Source organism: Trachurus japonicus, chromosome 5 (genome assembly GCF_045865225.1).
Source record: "Trachurus japonicus isolate A0001 chromosome 5, Traja_1.0".
Taxonomy (NCBI): Eukaryota; Metazoa; Chordata; class Actinopteri; order Carangiformes; family Carangidae; genus Trachurus; species Trachurus japonicus.
Genome location: NC_140911.1, coordinates 6900503 through 6918239, shown reverse-complemented (window position 1 = coordinate 6918239; position 17737 = coordinate 6900503). Strand labels below are relative to the sequence as shown.

The 17737-nt window shown below is 42.2% G+C and overlaps 1 protein-coding gene across 4 annotated transcripts in view; it reads right to left on the bottom strand.

The window, feature by feature from the left end:
- The window catches only part of ppfia4 (PTPRF interacting protein alpha 4), a 76093-nt gene extending 65919 nt beyond the window's left edge, over positions 1-10174 (bottom strand). For all 4 annotated transcript variants that reach the window (XM_085775851.1, XM_085775850.1, XM_085775847.1 and 1 more), the window contains exons 1-2: positions 9969-10174; positions 9409-9749 (exon numbers count right to left, since the gene is read on the bottom strand). In XM_085775851.1, the coding sequence (XP_085631977.1) occupies positions 9409-9702 (294 nt within the window). In that variant the 5' untranslated portion in view covers positions 9703-9749; positions 9969-10174. The remainder of the gene's footprint in view (positions 1-9408; positions 9750-9968) is intronic.
- Positions 10175-17737: the final 7563 nt, after the last annotated feature.

Sequence of the window (17737 nt, the reverse complement as noted above, 5' to 3'; positions counted from 1 at the left end):
ATGTGCAGGTCACAACTTGTCCACCAGAGAGTTTTGGAGTTGTTGGATTGTGTATTTGATGAGTTTGATGAGGGAAACCAAGAAATCCCATGAGCCTCCGTAGCGTAGCTCTGAGCAGCTCACTGCTCTGCTCCGCCGTTATAAAAATAGCTTGCACCGACAATTAAAGGTAACGAACCTACTGCTATGACTATAGGGATTATGGCAATGGGCCAATTTGCCAAAATGTTGAACTATCCCTTTAACATCCGTCATATATCAGGGATTATTACAGGTTTACATCTCTACCTATTGGTTCCAATAACATGGATAAACTTTCACCGTCTGCTGGACGCATTGTGTTTCTTGTTCCATCTGACTTCTTTGTGGTGATGTCGCCAAAAGCAGTGAGATAAGACACAATCGGGGCGCCTCATTGGCCGAGGAAGCACACGGACCATGGACCATAACGTCCTTGGTGCAAATCCAGTCAGGGGACCTTTGTTACATTTCTTTGCCCCTCTTTCTTTCTTTCTTTTCTTTTTTTTGCAGCAAGTTGGTCATTTATAATCACGACCACACAGTAATGAGACTTTGGTGATAAGCAACAATTGGACGGGACATGTGTCTCGGCCGAGTCCGTTAACAGCGATTGCCCTCTCTTTCCTTCAGCCTCTGACCCTTCCTGTCTCTTTTCTGTCTCTTACAGGGTTTCTTGGTGACATTCAGCTGCTCACTTCATGCTCCACTTTCCTCCACATCAACCCAAATTCCACTATTTGGTGCTTACATAACACATCGCAAAAAAAAAAAAAGATTTGGGCTTCAGTAGCAGACCAATGAGATGTGGAAATTTCCCTCCTGCCTTCGCCCACCCTCCTCAATATTCTCCTATCATGGTGCACAAAGCTGCCTAAGCCATCCATGCATAAGCAACACTAGCCGTGGGCATGCTCCCTCACACACACACACAGACCCACGGACTCGGGACGACATGTAGACGGCGCACGCTGACATTTAAGAAAAACACAGGCAGTGTGTGTATGTGTCTGTTATTATTTGTTTCGAGATGGGTGCACGTGTGAGTAAGAGTGTTTCTGCCTTGTATTATGTTTGTGGGTCATGAACACTGCACTACACACCTTGGAGCTCCTCGTCCTTCCTCTGCAGTGTAAGGTGTATTAGCTGTGACACTCACTCCCTCTCTCTCTCTCTCCCTGTACCTGTAAGCGAAACGCACCTCTAGTACAGTAACTATCATGGCTGAGCACCAAGCCTGCAAGGCTGCCTTCTGCTGGACCGGGCTCAAGTAGTGTGATACACCCTGCTCTCTATTAGCCAGTTACTGCTTAATGGGAACGCTGGTGAATTAAGTTCATATATTTATTCACTCATTAATTCATTCACACTCAGGTTGATTAAACTCTAAAAATGAGCTCCTTCTTTGTCTTTTATCTTGCTGCACATCATTCTACACCGATATCTGTGAATAAACTGCATTCCATACACATTTATAGCAAAACTAGGAGGAATAATTCAACATTTTGGCAAATTGGCCCATTGCCATAATCGCCATAGTTCATAGCAGTAGGTTCATTACCTTTAATCGTCGGTGCAAGCTATTTTTAGAATGGTGGAGCAGAGCCGCGAGCTGCTCAGAGCTACGCTACGGAGGCTAGTGGAATTTCATGGTTTCCCTCATCAAACTCATCAAATACACAATTCAACAACTCCAAAATGCTCTGGTGGACAAGTTGTGACCTGCACATTCACCACGCTATGAGATAATAACAGAATATAACAAGACGGAGTTGTTCTAGAGGTAAATTCATGCAAAACCGCTGATGCGCGTGGCCTTCAGGGACAGTTTTTCAGCAAGCAGTCTGTATTTATTTGTTTAGTATGGATTCACTTGTTAAAATCATTTTTCTTTTAATTGTTTTTTTAAATTTATTTTATTCTCCTCTCATTCTTTTTTCATCTATCATTATCTATCATACATGTGTCATATGTTTATTTTTATATGTGATATATACAGCCTGTACACTACCACAATCATTTTTCAGTTTGAAATATCCAAGGAGGTGTGAATTTAATTTATATGTATGTAAAACAACTATGTTTATGTTTGAATATGTCATTGTTCATGTATTGTTGCATGTTTAAATAAAAAAAATAAAAAATAAAAACTGTATTCCTCAAAGTTGGTAACATTGAAATCCAAAAATTACCAAATTAGGAGTTTTTTCCGACAACCTGAAAGTCAGGTTTCCGACCGCACCCTGCAGCCTGAGGTCCACAGCAAGTTGAAAAGTTGAAAACACTGCAGGTCAGCAAAAACAAGTAAGTACAACTTGGACTTTACTTGAACTTTGCTGAAATAAAAACCCAGTGTAGAAAAATCTGATCAAAAAATAAATAAAGAAGAGTATGGATTTGAGCAAGTGTTCGATGCCAAGCCCCAGGAACTGTATATATTTATTTTTCCAACACATTCTTTGAGAAAAACTGAATAAAGTCCCAATTTTCTGAGTATAATTGACTCTTGTCCGCATATAATGAACGTTTTATTTACTATCATGACAACGCAAGTCGCCCAACTTTTTGTTTATTATTGCCTCAGCACATTAGAGATAGGCTACTCATCAACCCCAGCTCATTATTCCACGGCAGTGCAGCACTTCATCTCAATATATCCAATTATTTCGCATCATATGTCAAATTCAACTAAATCTCCATTTAGACCAAATGAGGAAATAACCAGCGCCTGGCTGTTTGTGTCTGCACACACACAGACGCAGGCTGTTTTTTTTTTGCAGAGCTTTGAACAGTGAGCAATTTGTGTCACCTTCCCTCTCATACTAGACTGTGCTGTGCTGTGGGCTAAGGTCAGCCCTCCCACTGTCTGCTGCTTCAGACGGTGGGAGGAGAGAGCTCCACAGTCTGTGGGAGAAGTTAATGGACGACTGAGTTATTGATAAGTTTGATAAACAGAAAGAGACTGAGAAAGAAAAGGAGGGAAACGGAGATGGAAGTGGGCATCGTGGGATATAGAAATGAAGATAAACTAAGGAATAAAGATGAATGAGCAGAAAAAACAACAACACACAAATAAACAAACTCTAGCAAATCAAGGTTTCCTGAGTGCACACACACACACACACACACACACACCTTTATTCCTACAGTCTGGCATCCTCAGTGTTTATCAAGTGAATCATCTTCAGATTGGTTTATTTGTTTACGGTTCTCTAAAAAAACATCCTCCCATAATTTTTTTCATAATATATTTGCATACAACTATCAATTTCACATCTATTCCACACGTAACTCTTGCCACCTTAGACCCCCATATTTTTGTACCTCCCAATCACAGTTCCGTATACTTTATCGCAGGCCTAAAATATGGAATTTATTACCTGTACATTTTTTTTTAAAGGGACATTGTGTAACTTCTCCTGTTATCTATTCACGAAAATCGATTATTTGGTTCAAAAGTCTGTCTTTTATTAATCAGTAATCCCCCCCATCAACAAACTGAAGTGTTCCTTTCAGCTCTGAATTTGCCGTTCATATCATTCATATCTACATGGAGCGGGTAAGCTCGGTGCTGGCTGCCATGTGGTGTCGCCATGTTTTTACGTTCAGTGGCAGCGTGACGGTAGGAAACCACGGAAACTCAGCGGAGACACCGGAGCTGTTGGCTCAGGTCGAGGTGGCGTCTGTGAAAAGTCACCGCGGTAACGCAGTGAGGAAGAATGGAGCGTTACAGTGATGCTGCATTCACCTGCAGCCGGGCGGACGGCCGTCGGCAACAAACCAGATGTTGTTTTAGTCACAGAAGACGAGAGAAAGCTGGTAAACAACATGTCAACATGTTGTCACCTGTATTGTTTTGCCTCGTGCTGATGGACCACTTGTTTACATAGAGGCTTGTTTATGCCGTTACGTGCAGCGGCTGTCGTCCGTCTGCCGTCTGCCCAATTTCACGTGAATGCAGCATGAAAAATACGATTGAGTTACAACCGCAACGCTAGATGGGAGTAATTCCTACACAATACCTTTAACTTACCTTTACAACAATTTAGGAGAGCACTATCTAGCAATCATGTTAAACCATGTTTGTATTTATTATGTAGCTACTGTAAACGGTTTTTTGTACTTCACAAATGTATGCACAGTAGCTTAGAACTGTAGTCAGAGAATGCCATCCCACAAGCCCCTGGAGGGTTTTTTTCTATATGTTATATCTTTTTAAATTTTTGATATGTGAAACAAACAAACAAACAAACAAACCAAACTGGAAAACTGATACTGGAGACAGAAAGAAAGAGAGAGAGAGACAGAGAGGGGCTCATACACATGAAACACAAAGACACGTGTTTCTTCACACACTGTTTATGTGCCACTGCTATAAGGAGTCAAAGGTGGTATGTGTGAGGTCACGTCAACACAACACGCTACACAACTGAGCTGTGTGTATGTAGGTGTGTATCCATGGGGACAGAGGGTTTAGGCTTTAGAACAAGAGGCAGTTGTTGTTTTTGGAAGGGCAGCAAGGTGTGTGTATGTGTATGTGTGTGTGTGTGTGTGTGTGTGTGTGTGTGTGTGTGTCTGTGTATTTGTACGCTGGCTAAAATAGCCGGTGTTGTGTCTGACTGGAACAGGTGTCCAAACATGACAACACACACTCGCACACCATCAAACACAACCATGAATCTCAACAGAAAAGGCACAAACACACTTCTTTCGAAAAATACAAAACACACTATTGATACAGTACTGTATGATTTCTAATAGGAAATTAAATTACACATATTTGACCGAAGCAACGAACCATCTGTCATCTTAATAAACAGTTCAGTGTGGTGTTACAGCTGGGATGTGTTAGCTTAACTTAACAGCACCTGTGAAACTGCAGCTCAGGCTCATTAATGCATTAAATCTTGTTTGTTTATTCTGAACCATAACAGACATGTCAAAATGAAAACCAGCAGAAAGCAGCTATTGATCCCATCTCTTAGCAAGAAACTAATATATTTCGCAAAATGTCAAACGACTCCTCCCATGTTTGCCATTGATTTTATATCAACTCTATAACAATAGTGCTTTTCCAAGTCACTGTAAATCTCTTAATAGTACTGTATATATGATACGGAAATTACAGCTGCACAATTAATTGCAATGTAATGGAAACTGTAATATGGGCAAGTGCAGTACAAATGGCAGGAGCTGCATTTTATTTTTTTGTTAAAGGGATAGTTCAACATTTTGGCAAATTGGCCCATTGCCATAATCCCTATAGTCATAGCAGTAGGTTCGTTACTTTAGTTGTCGGTGCAAGCTATTTTTAGAGCGGCGGAGCAGAGCTGTGAGCTGCTCAGAGCTACGCTACGGAGGCTAATGGAATTTCTTGGTTTCCCTCATCAAACTCATCAAATACACAATCCAACAACTCCAAAGACAAGTTGTGACCTGCACATTCACCACGCTATGAGATAATAACAGAACGTTACCAGACAGAGTTGTTTTAGAGATGCAAAACCGCTGATGCGCGTTCCAGTAGTCTCTGTCGGCAAGACAATACAGTACAATAAAATACAAGACCAAACAAACATCACATCAACTGTTTTATAATTTTTACAGTAAAAATTAAAAGCAAAATTGACCATTCACACTGAGATTGCAAATTACAATCATAGTATTTGCCCATTATATTTGCAGCCCTAATAGAAATATATAATATTTACTGTAGTAGTAAGCTGCTTCACCCAGTCTCTGCTCTCTCTGCGATGCACACACACACACATATGCACAACTGCCTGCTTTACAACACATTCCCTTTGACAGCGTCAGAACAGTTTTTCTCACAGAGGAGGAACAGCCGTATATGTGTGTGTGTGTACATATATATATATATATATATATATATTTATATAAAGCCATGTGTGTGCGTAAGTATACACGTGTAGGTCTGTGTGTCTGTGTGCGTGTGTGTGTGTTTAAAACCTAATTTGTCTATGGGCAAATCCATCTCTGAGGGCTGTATTAGAGGCATTATGCACCGTAATGGGCTGACATGTTAATCTGAAACTCTATTCTCTGTAGCTAATGAACATATCCATCCAAGTCTCTGTGTGTGCGCGTTTGTGTGTGTGTTAGTGTGTGTGTGTGTGTGTGGTAAAATGGAAACGTCGTCCCATTTTTATGACGCTGCTGAGGGAAACATAAATTTGAGCGCTGATGCCAAGGTGATGGGGGTTTATGTATTTTTAACAATGACGACACCGGAGAGCACTGAATTTTGAATCACTCACACAGTTTGTTTCTCTGTGTGTATGTGTGTAGTGTGTGTGTGTGTAGTGGAGAGACAAAGATCTGACAGTTCTGGGTCAGACCAGCCCCATGAAGTCAGGGAACCTACAGAAGACACAATAAAAAACACACAGACACACACATGCACATGCACACACTTAGTAGGTGAAGATGACAAATGTTTGTTCGGCAAAAGGGAAAAGAGACGACTACTTGGATTTTTTGGGCAAAGACGGCTGCTGCCCCGGCTCTGCCAACACTCATCATACATCAGTCTGCACCTTAGGAGCAGAAAGAGCTCAACACACACACCACACATGCACACAGAGAGAGAAAAAAATCTCACATACAACACACACACATTGGTGACTGAGGGAGGGGAGACGAGGCAGCAGAGAGCAAGCAGGGAGCTGTTATATGTATATTGTATTGCAGCGGAGGGGCATAAACACACCACCAGCTATGATAATGCTGAGTTTAGCCGCGACTCAGCCTAATTACCACTGACACATATAGGATAGTGGGGTCAGCAGCAGCAACAACAGCAGCGTCGCACAACTGCTACAACATCCCTCTAATATATTCATCACACCCAAACTTGTGATATCAGCCACAGTATGTTATTTCTTTCCACACTTCCCTCTCTCCCCCTCTTCATCATTACAATTACATGCACTCTCGCCATCTTTTAATGATACATCAGGATCAGACTATGCACACACACACGCACACACACACACACTCAAATACACACACACTTCAATCAATCCAAACTGAGATTTGCCTCATTTCTCCAGATTGCTTCACCCACTGTCCGTTGCATCATCTCCCTGCTCTGTGGCTGGTGTGGAAATGACCACTGCTGTGTGTGTCACATGTGTTTGTGAGGATGAGTGTGTGTGTGTGTGTGTGTGTGTGTGTGTGTGTGTATGTGTGTGTGTGTGGTGTTTTGAGACATGCAGAGAGAGGCAGAGAGAGAGAGAGGGAGAGAGAGAGCATGGAGACAGCTTATGCATATGCACGCCAGTCATAATGTCTGCATAATGTCCCTAAGGTCTATGACTGTATAACTAATACTTGTATTATTGCTAGAATAAAACATTACACTGAACCAAGCAGGATTAGAAGAGAAGCATGACAGCCTCTTCCCACTCTCGGCTCCTGACACACACGTAGTCGCACGCACACACACACACACACACACAGACACACACAGAAAGACACACACAGTCATGTGTGCATGTGTGGAAGCAAGCAGCCCAGGGCCATGTACACTAGCAAGCAGCCATGTTTCTTTCACAAGAGGCTGCAGCGAGGCTGTCAGCGTCAGCATGGTTCTCTCTCTGGCTCTCTCACACACACACACACACTCAGGGACACACACACTGTGCTGTGACATCATGCCACGCATTTAGACCAGAGGGTCAGAGGGTAACACAGCTTTATGTGCTGAGGCTTCATTGTCGTCATGCTCGGTGACTGTAACAGCCCTTATTCAGCTACACACTGGGCACAAAACACCAAAGATATCCCAGTTTACCAGCAGCCTCAGCCTCTGCTCATCCTTCTCTTTCATTACTACTGACAAGCAGGCCACCGCACACACAGGTGAGGCTGTTTCAGTCCACATTAAGACAGTCGGGCCCCGGAGCAAAGATCTCAACATCTGCTCCAGACCTCTCACCGCTCTTCCAGTGAGTGTTAACCCCTCCATCCATCTCCTCTCCATCTCTCAACCTACTACACACTGAGATCCTCCTTCCTGGCATGCTGCCACTCATGAGCTTTTGAAGCCGTATGTGCCTGTATACCCCACATCATCGTCTTCTTTACGGTTATTCCCATGGTGGTATCCCAGGATGTGCAGGCGTGTCGGAGCTCGGGGTTCCCCAGGCTGAGGTGTTTGCCCGGGAAATCTGAGCCTATAAGAAAAATACTGCTCTGTCACCCTCTGTGTAAATTCGGGTCTAGCTGCTCCAGCAGGATTTGTTGCTCTCTTGGCACTGATGCTCGACGAAAGAAGAAATGGTGTCATTTCTTTTTTTTTTAAAACCCAGTCAAAGCAGCAGCACCATGGCAAGACTAATCTGCTGGTTCACGTACAGATTACCAGCGCCGTGAAAAGAGACGCCTTTTTATAAGGACATCACCTGTAACATATCAGCAATGAAACACACAACTCTGCCCTAAATTGGTTGAGACACATGCTCCATATCAAGACTGGACCTTGAGATTTGGCTTCAATAAACCAGCACCCATCATGTTATTCATGCAGAGCATCCTCTCCATTTGATTTCCAACAAATTAACACAAAAAACATGTTGTCAGTGTGAAGTTGTGAGTCTCCAGGTGAGAGTTATAACTGGCCCATCCTTGAATTAACCCTCTTGCTGTCCTCCTGGGTCAAGGAAGGAAGGACGAAAGGAAGGAAGGACAAAGGGAAGGAAGGAAGGAAGGAAGGAAGGAAGGAAGGAAGGAAGGGAGGACAAAGAGAAAGAAGGGAGGAAGGATAAAGGGATAGAAGGAAGGAAGGAAGGAAGGAAGGACGAAGGGAAAGAAGGAAAGAAGGACAAAGGGAACGATGGGAGGAAAGAAGGAAGGGAAAAAGGAAGGAAAGGTAGATGGAGGGAGGGAACAGATTGGGTCAAAAAATAAGGAAGAAGTAAGGACGAAGGGAAGGAAAGGAGGGGGGCAAAAAAGATTGTGGAGAGAAGGAAGATAAAGGGAAGGAAAGAAAGATGGAGGGAGGGAGGGGGGAACAGACCAGGTCAACCGGATCAAAAGAGGAAGGAAGGACGAAGAGAAGGAAGGAAGGAAGGAAGGAAAGAAGGAGGGGAAAAAGGATTGTGGAAAGAAGGAAGGAAAGAAGGGAGGATGGAGGAAGTGAACAGATCAATTTCAGGTCAATTTGACCCAGAAGGACACAACGGGAGGGTTAATTAAAGACAGGTATGTCATCTTCTCACATAGGTCTTCTACAGTTTGTGGACACTTTACTTCAGTTTTCTCACCACAGCACACGACAAGCAAAAACCCCAGTATCCACCTCACCTCTCCTCTCCCCCCTCCCCCCCTCCAGCAGGAGGCCGCGGGGTCTCTCCTCCTCCTCCTCACCTGAGGCAGCGCGGCGTTGATCTGCCGCTGGAGCACGTCCCTCTCGTGCAGCGCCCCCTGCAGCTTGGTCTGAGACTGTATGAGGGTCTCCTGAGTCTCCCTGAGGGACTCCAGCAGCTTGTCCCTCTCGTCCAGCATGTTCACCATCAGCTGCTCGAAGTTGGCCTCCTGGTCCGAGCCGTTTGGGACCCCTCCTCCTCCTCCGCCGCCACTGCCTCCTCCGCCGCCTCCGGAGCCTCTCGGAGGACCGGCCGAGTCTCCCTCATTGATGGTCGGCATCACTTCGCACATCATCTTCCCAGCTGCCTCTGTGGTCTGGGCAACGCTTCAGGACAGTGTCGCTGTATACGGGGATTAAGAAGGGGGAAAACGTGTGTCTTACAAGCCCGATAAACAGACTTACAATAACTGATAAGGGGCCTTTAAACGCCCCGTGGCTATCTATATACGTACACAGTCTATCTATGCAAACCTTGATGCGCGCATTATTTCCCCACTAGGCTATATTAAATTTCCAGCGCATCTATAACGTGCAGTCTTTAAGCTTTATATCGCCTTACCTAATCAGAGTGATTGAAATGACGCGATGATGAGTGACCTTTCATCCATATTAACCGGCGTTTTTTCACCCAGTGAGCAGATCCGCCCTGCCCGGCGCGCCATGCACTCACATGTAGAAATCCCGGCGTGATATGATTGACAGCTCAGAGATAGACGGGTGCGTTTGGAGGGGTGGTGCCCGTGAGGACGACGGAGAGCATAGTAGTAGCGTATTTACATCTGCAGGAGAATAGGAATAAAGAAAAAGAAAAAGAAGAGGAAGAAAAAACACACAATCAAAAAATATATATCCGTTTAATCTGCGTCCTCAGTCCTGGGCATCCGCCTTCTCCGCTTCCATCTCTCCACCACACCGCCGCCGAACCGACGCTCACTCCTCCTCCTCCTCCTCCTCCTCCCACACACACACAGTGGCTCTGTAACACACACACACACACACTCGGGAATCTGCAGTTGTCACTACCGGGCCACAGCTCTACTGGAAATAAGGGACCAACTCCCCACGTCCACAGCCTATAAGCGTTTTGCAGCACATGCGTATGCAAATGAGAGAGGACTGGAATCAGCTGCACGGTCACTCACATCACATCCTCTAATAACAGCCTCATTATAATCATATACACTCGGGCTCGTATCGTGTTACAACAACAACAGCTAACGCAGTCGCACACTTGACCATTACTTGGGTGAAATGCAATTAACTTTTCACATCAGCACCACTGAGCACGATCATCATGACCTAACAGCTCCAGAGACGTGATGCGCGCGCGTCCTGGTAGTGGTGGCGGCGGCATGGCATCAGCTTAACCAAGCCAACGAGGCAGCCGGTTGTGCACGGAGAGCAGGCAGGCTCTGCAGCGCACTCTGCAGGAAGAAGATGATTATGATTATAAATATTAGTTAAACTGTCAGAAAGGAGGAGAAAAGAGAGAAGAGAAAAAAAGGCAGAAGCAGAAGCAGATCATCATCTCCCAACACTGTGTTTTAGACGTGACTCACCCTGGATGACTAACTCTGACTCTGAAGTTTGGTGGGTTATAACTCCACACAGCACCAGAACCGGATGTGTAATGCTGCCTGTGTGTGCACTTCGAGGCAATATCTATAGCCTACACTGAGCCTTTGTGTCTGCATGTGCTGCAGCACTGAAAAATATCTGCTTACTTCAAGGAGAGGCAGCCATGTTGCCCTCCTGAGAGTGTAGAGACCAACACACAAACATATCCTAGGAGTGACTCCATGAAGCCTTTATATACACAGGCAGGAAAAAAGCACATGAACCCTTTGGAATGTCTTAGTTTCCTGCATTAAGTCATAACATGTGATCTGATCAACATTTAAGTCACAAGTATAGACAAACACAATGTGTTTAAAAGGATAGTTCAACATTTTGGCAAATTGGCCCATTGCCATAATCCCTGTAGTCATAGCAGGTTTGTTACCTTTAATTGTGCAAGCTATTTTTAGAACTGTGGAGCAGAGCCGTGAGCTGCTCAGAGCTACGCTACAGAGGCTCATGGGATTTCTTGGTTTCCCTCATCAAACTCATCAAATACACAATCCAACAACTCCAAAACACTCTGGTGGACAAGTTGTGACCTGCACATTCACCACGCTATGAGATAATAACAGAACGTTATGAGATGGAGTTGTTTGTAAATGCAGAGACTGCTTGATGAAAAACTGTCCCTGAAGGCAACGTGCATCAACGGTTTTGCATGAATTTACCTCTAAAACAACTCTGTCTGGTAACGTTCTGTTATTATCTCATAGCGTGGTGAATGTGCAGGTCACAACTTGTCCACCAGAGCGTTTTGGAGTTGTTGGATTGTGTATTTGATGAGTTTGATGAGGAAAACCAAGAAATCCCATGAGCCACTGTAGCGTAGCTCTGAGCAGCTCACGTCCCTGCTCCGCCGTTCTAAAAATAGCTTGCACCGACAATTAAAGGTAACGAACCTATTCCTAAAACTATCGGGATTATGGCAATGGGCCAATTTGCCAAAATGTTGAACTATCCCTTTAACTTAATAGCACACAAACAATTATAACATGCCATGTCTTTGAAACTTCTGGTAGCTGCTGATCAGACCTGCACAATGCTCAGGAGGAGTTTTGGACCACTCTTCCTTACAGAACAGCTTCAGTTCAGCCATGGTCATAGGATCATATTGGATTCAGGTCTGGGCTCTGCAGACTAAGCCACTCCAAGAGGCAGATTTTCTTTGTTTTTTGAAGCCACTTTTGTTTGAAATTTACTTTGGTGTTTAGGGTAGTTGTCCTGCTGCATCACCCAACTTCTACTGAGCTTCAGCCACACTGACACTGACACTGCAGGATGCCTTGATAAACTTGGGAATTCATTTTGCCCTTGATGATGGCAAGCTGTCCAGACCCTGAGGCAGCAAATCAGCCTCGAACCATGATGCTCAGTCCACCATACTTCACTGTTGGGATGATGTTTACATGCTGGTATGCAGAGTGCCATTTTTACACCATACATACAAAAATTACAAAGAAAGACAAAATCAGTCCACAAAACTTTTTCCCAGTAGTGTTGTAGAGTGTCAAGGTGCTCTTTGGCAAACGTATAGCCGTGCAGTGATGGTTTTCTCTTGGAAAGCAATTAATGCAGGAAACTAGGAGATTCCAAAGGGCTCACATACTTTTTCATGCCACTGTATATATTGATGACTTTCCTGTGAGACAGTCTGGGTTTTAACAGGTATTTTAGCAATATAGGGACATAAAACACACCTTTACTACATAATGAGACTCAAGCAACATTGTTATTGTGCCAGATAGAAAGCAATTAATGCAGGAAACTAGGAGATTCCAAAGGGCTCACATACTTTTTCATGCCACTGTATATATTGGTGACTTTCCTGTGAGACAGTCTGGGTTTTAACAGTTATTTTAGCAATATAGGGACATAAAATACACCTTGAGACTCAAACAACATTGTTATTGTGCCAGATATTTGAAGGTTTGCATCTGAACAAGAACCTAGAAAATCTTACTATGCTTAAAACATAACTGTGAGTCACGAGTATAATCTTTTCACTTATTTATAAGACTGTAGGTGAGAAGACAAACAATATAATTAACAAAATGTAGAATATTAAATAGCATAGTAGCATAGGTCTAAATACTTTCCCATATGAACAATAACAGATGATTGTTGCAAGTCGAAGCACACAGAATGAATTTCAGTGGATTTAAATTCAGTCATTGTTGTTTTTGCAAGAGAAAGAATGTATAATTAGGTTTGTCACTGTGTCTCCTTCAAATGATTTGGACACATTAAAGGCCCGACTTTGTAATTACAGACTCACTGTGCTCTGGATTTTTCTTTATCTCATGGTTGATGTTTTGAAACACTAAACCATGTTAGGTTTGGAAAAAAAAAAAAGAAAAAGATCCACAGTGAAATGACGTCTGGATGACCAGCTCTGTTCAACGCAAAAAGAAAATGATTAATATCCACCACGATGACTAAGGAGGACACTCAGTGCGTCTGACTGAGCTATAATCAGATTTATATACGTAAATGACACGGGCTCCGCAGGGGGGCTGGTTGCTCAGAACTGTAATCGAATGTAATTAAGATAAAGCTTTTGAGAATATGATAAAAGAGCAATTTCATACATTTAAATCAAATTTTAAACAAAGTTAAGCTATTTATCCAAAGCAAATTGACTGAAATCATGATTGAAGTGTATAATGTGGTCTATTTTCACCATTCATTGATAATTATTAAGTCCAACTTTACTTGATATCTTCTCACACTGTGCAAAAACAGAAAAAATCCAGAGATATCATTTTTACAGTCTTATGAATCTGATCATATCTGGAAATTTCTTAAAATGCAGCATGTGAAGTCCAGATTTCATCATATATGGGGCCCTAGTTTGACATAAATGGGCAACTACATCTCCAGAATATGGGGTATCTTATGTGGTGTCATTATTGGCTGAATTTTTTGAATGATGCTTTACAGAGCTGTGTTTTCAAGTCATGATGATCAAATGCATGTGTTGTCTGACTTAACAGTGTCCGGCACACAAGTTGTTTCTGTGTTCACATCTTTTTATTAATTTTTCCAGTATAGATGGTTTAATGCAGCTAAATAAATACATATATATTTATTCACACCATCAGTGCACAATCAATACCAAGTCTTAAAGGTTTCATTCAATTACATTTCATTTCTAAGGTGTGAATAGAAGCTCCCAGGAATAAAACAGCGATGATTCTTTGTTGCCATCTAGTGGTTAATAGAGATTCACTGAAACAGTGCTGCAAAACAACCTCTGTATTCTGACCTCTGACCTCGTCTGGGGAGGATCTGTTTTATTTTTTGGTAAAACTACCTCCTCTTCAGCCTGCTCAGGATTTATGACTATGGACTGTAGTAAGTGTTGCTGTATTACATGTGTTATAATTCTATAAAATGAGAGATTTTATACTCATGACCAGTTAAAGCTTTCTCTTCTGTACCCTCATATTCATCTCTAATTGTTGACAATACAACATAGATTATCACTTTAGTTCATATTTGTATTATAATACAAACCATTTACAGATTCTGCTTGTGACTGAGCAAAAGCCGTTGCTGTTGTGTTTTAAAGGCCCCATGCTGTGCACTTTTCTCTGGGTTTATTTACCTGCTGATATCCCTAACAAGATGTATCATTGGTTTTGAGTGCCTGTGATCTGCTTAATATCGTTTATACGGCCCTTTTCTGTTGCCTCTTTCTGGAGCTCTAGCAGGCACAGGTCATTTGGCCAATCAGAAGAGAGAATGAGAACCTCTCCTCTGATTGGCTCACTGTTTTTGAGTGGCATGTGGTCGGGCCAATCACAGGCAAGTAACTGAAACCTAAGCTGCATTCATAAAAATTGAAAAAAAAAAAAACAACTGGCGGAGTTACCTTGTGTGTGACATCACAGAAAGGAGGAAGTGCTATCCACTCGTCTTAAAGAGAATGTTCCTACAAATGGGCGGTGTGCGTTTCTCCGTTTATGACCAGTTTGATGCATGGGGCAGTGTATACGTGGCCCAGAGACCTCCCCAAGCACGAAAAAATAACCAAAATCACATTTTTCATGCCATGGGGCCTTTATCTTTTCTGACTGTCAAACCTCTGTGCAATATTTACCTACTGTGCACTATTATCTGTCTATTCTACTTTGTCCTGTTTTATTCTATTTATTTAACATTTCTTACTCTTCTTGATGTCCTTCCTAAGAATGGGAGTGCCCCAGACAAAATTGTGTTGTGTATTTATTAGACAATGACAACAATATTTGACAAGATTGCAGTTAATGTGACATATTTTTCTTTTTGATTAAAGACAGGGTTATAATTAGGATATATTAGGTGTGTAGGTTATGGACATGAGGAGGATTTTGTGTGTTAAGGTCAAATTACAATGCACTGGCAGGAGACAGTTTTAGGTTGGGATAATAACAATAAGAGGAGCTCTTGTTCTTCTTATTGATCTGAAGGTCTTGATGTACACGGACATTTTTATGTTGTGGGGTTTCTTTTCAGAGGAAATCAATATTTTGGGTTGTAAGACGGGGATGACTGAAAAAGCACAGTGGTCATGAGATATTTGACAAAACTGGATCTGTTCTCAGACTCAGACTTTAAATAGTTTAATGGGAACTCTGGTTACAATCAAGAATAACCTGATTTCTCCTGACATTGCCTCTGGCACATCTCTAAAGTGGGAGGGAATCAGAGAGTCGCTGTGCTGATTGCAGATGCTTAATTGTTAGGAAGTAGGATTTTTCATGGCCAGAGGAGGTACAAGCATCACCTCTGTGTTTTCTTTGGTCTTCGTTGAACTACATCAGATTTCTCCCAAAAACTAATTTTTACTTTAGCAGTTTGCCCTGCGGTGGGTTGAAATATTCTGCCACAGAGTTTTCAAGGTCTCGGCAGCAATGTTGTTAACAGTCACTCTGTGTTGCTGTGGTGGCCTGAAGCACTTTTCACAAGATGATTACATAGGTCACTGCACATAGGACCTTTTTAGCATTATGATTCTCAGGGGCTGATAACATTGTCCGTGGTAATGATTTCTGCCACTATCTCCTCTCTCTGACAGATGGTTCTTCTTGAGACTACCTGGCTCGCTGATTGACTTTAAATGTGTGCATTAGCGCCCTGATGAGTGGAAAAGATAATCTGTAGCCTACTTTCACTCACTTTTCTGACAGACACGCCTGTTGAGTGGGAACATGGCTTCAACCGATGGTGATGATCACTCATAGTCGCACAGGAAACAGCAACTTGAAGATCTCAGGATTTCATTCTGCACACAATAAGATACACACTTTCAGCATCAGCAATGCTTTGTATGGCCTTTTTCTGTTTATCTCATTAATTAGGCCTACAATAACATTTAAAACATAATACTCAGATAATAATAACAAATGCTTATGTAGACATGATGAGATTGGAGTTTCAATTAAATCCACAGTTCAGTGATACATTTTAAACACAGAGAACAAATTTACCAACATACCTAGTGCCCACCCACGGTCGAGGGGGTACACACTCCCTCGACACACAGTCGCTGAACACGCTCTCCCTATGCAAAACAAACACATGCTAATTAGACCGCTACGATCGTCACAGACATTTAAAACACTTTAACACATGTGTATAGGCCATATGCATGGGAACTAGTAACTTCAAGAGCCCATTAGCTTCAAATAGCAAAGCGAGTTACGTCGTATGTCCTACCATTTCCATTTTGAGGGAACAGGACACCTAGCTGCAACATGCGCTGCAATACCTGGGGGTGCGTCACTAATTAACGCCCCCACCACAACAGGTGAAACAGGTCATAAATAAACTTTCAGTAAATAAATACATAAAATTAAAAAATTGAAAAAAATCAGCCATTAGCTATTTAAATCAGGTCTAAATAATATATGTCGTGGTTTAAGTTTGCAAAAGTTCACATAAATAATATCAGTTTTAAATACAATTTTAATCAAAGTATTGACCATAGACTGTAAAAAGAAGGTATTGACCAAGTTAATGGGCAGCAGGTGCTGCAGGAACTGTTTCAGTGAACACATGATTAATCTCTGTTGTTGCTGATGTCTTAATTACGTTTTTACTGGACACAAATCATCATAACACTACACCTCTTTCAGACAATTAATGAGAAACAATCCAAACAGGATAAGATGTCGTGTTAAAAAAAAGGAAGAGAAATTGATGTCCAGCTAAAGTCTTCACTAGAGAACACTTTTTTTTTTTTTTTTTAATAATGTCTGCTCTTTATTTTCATATTATAGGCTATTGCATATCATTATGTCTGCCCTCCCCTTGGAAACTTTGAGGAATAGGCCGATAACTTAATCCAGTCATACTCAATGTGAGTAAATACTACAAAAATATATATGGATAATAAACGTATATAAAACTGTGCTGATCAAGCAATAATGTCTGGTCAGCAACATTTAGAAGATAGCACCGCCATGGCACTGTCAAATGAATAAAAAGCACTAATATAATATAAAATGTGTACAATTAATTGTGAATAGCTAAATCTCAGGAAGAGTGTGCAAAGTATTCTGGAAAGTTGTAAAATTTGCCTAAAATTAAAACAAAAATGCATCAAAGCTCAATTTTCTACACTGGAGAAATCGTTGTAATGCTCGCGCCTACCTGCAGATGTCAGTAAAGCAACAAGACCGAGCGGCGGCAACGATACTCTCGCGTGATTTCCGACGTCACGTC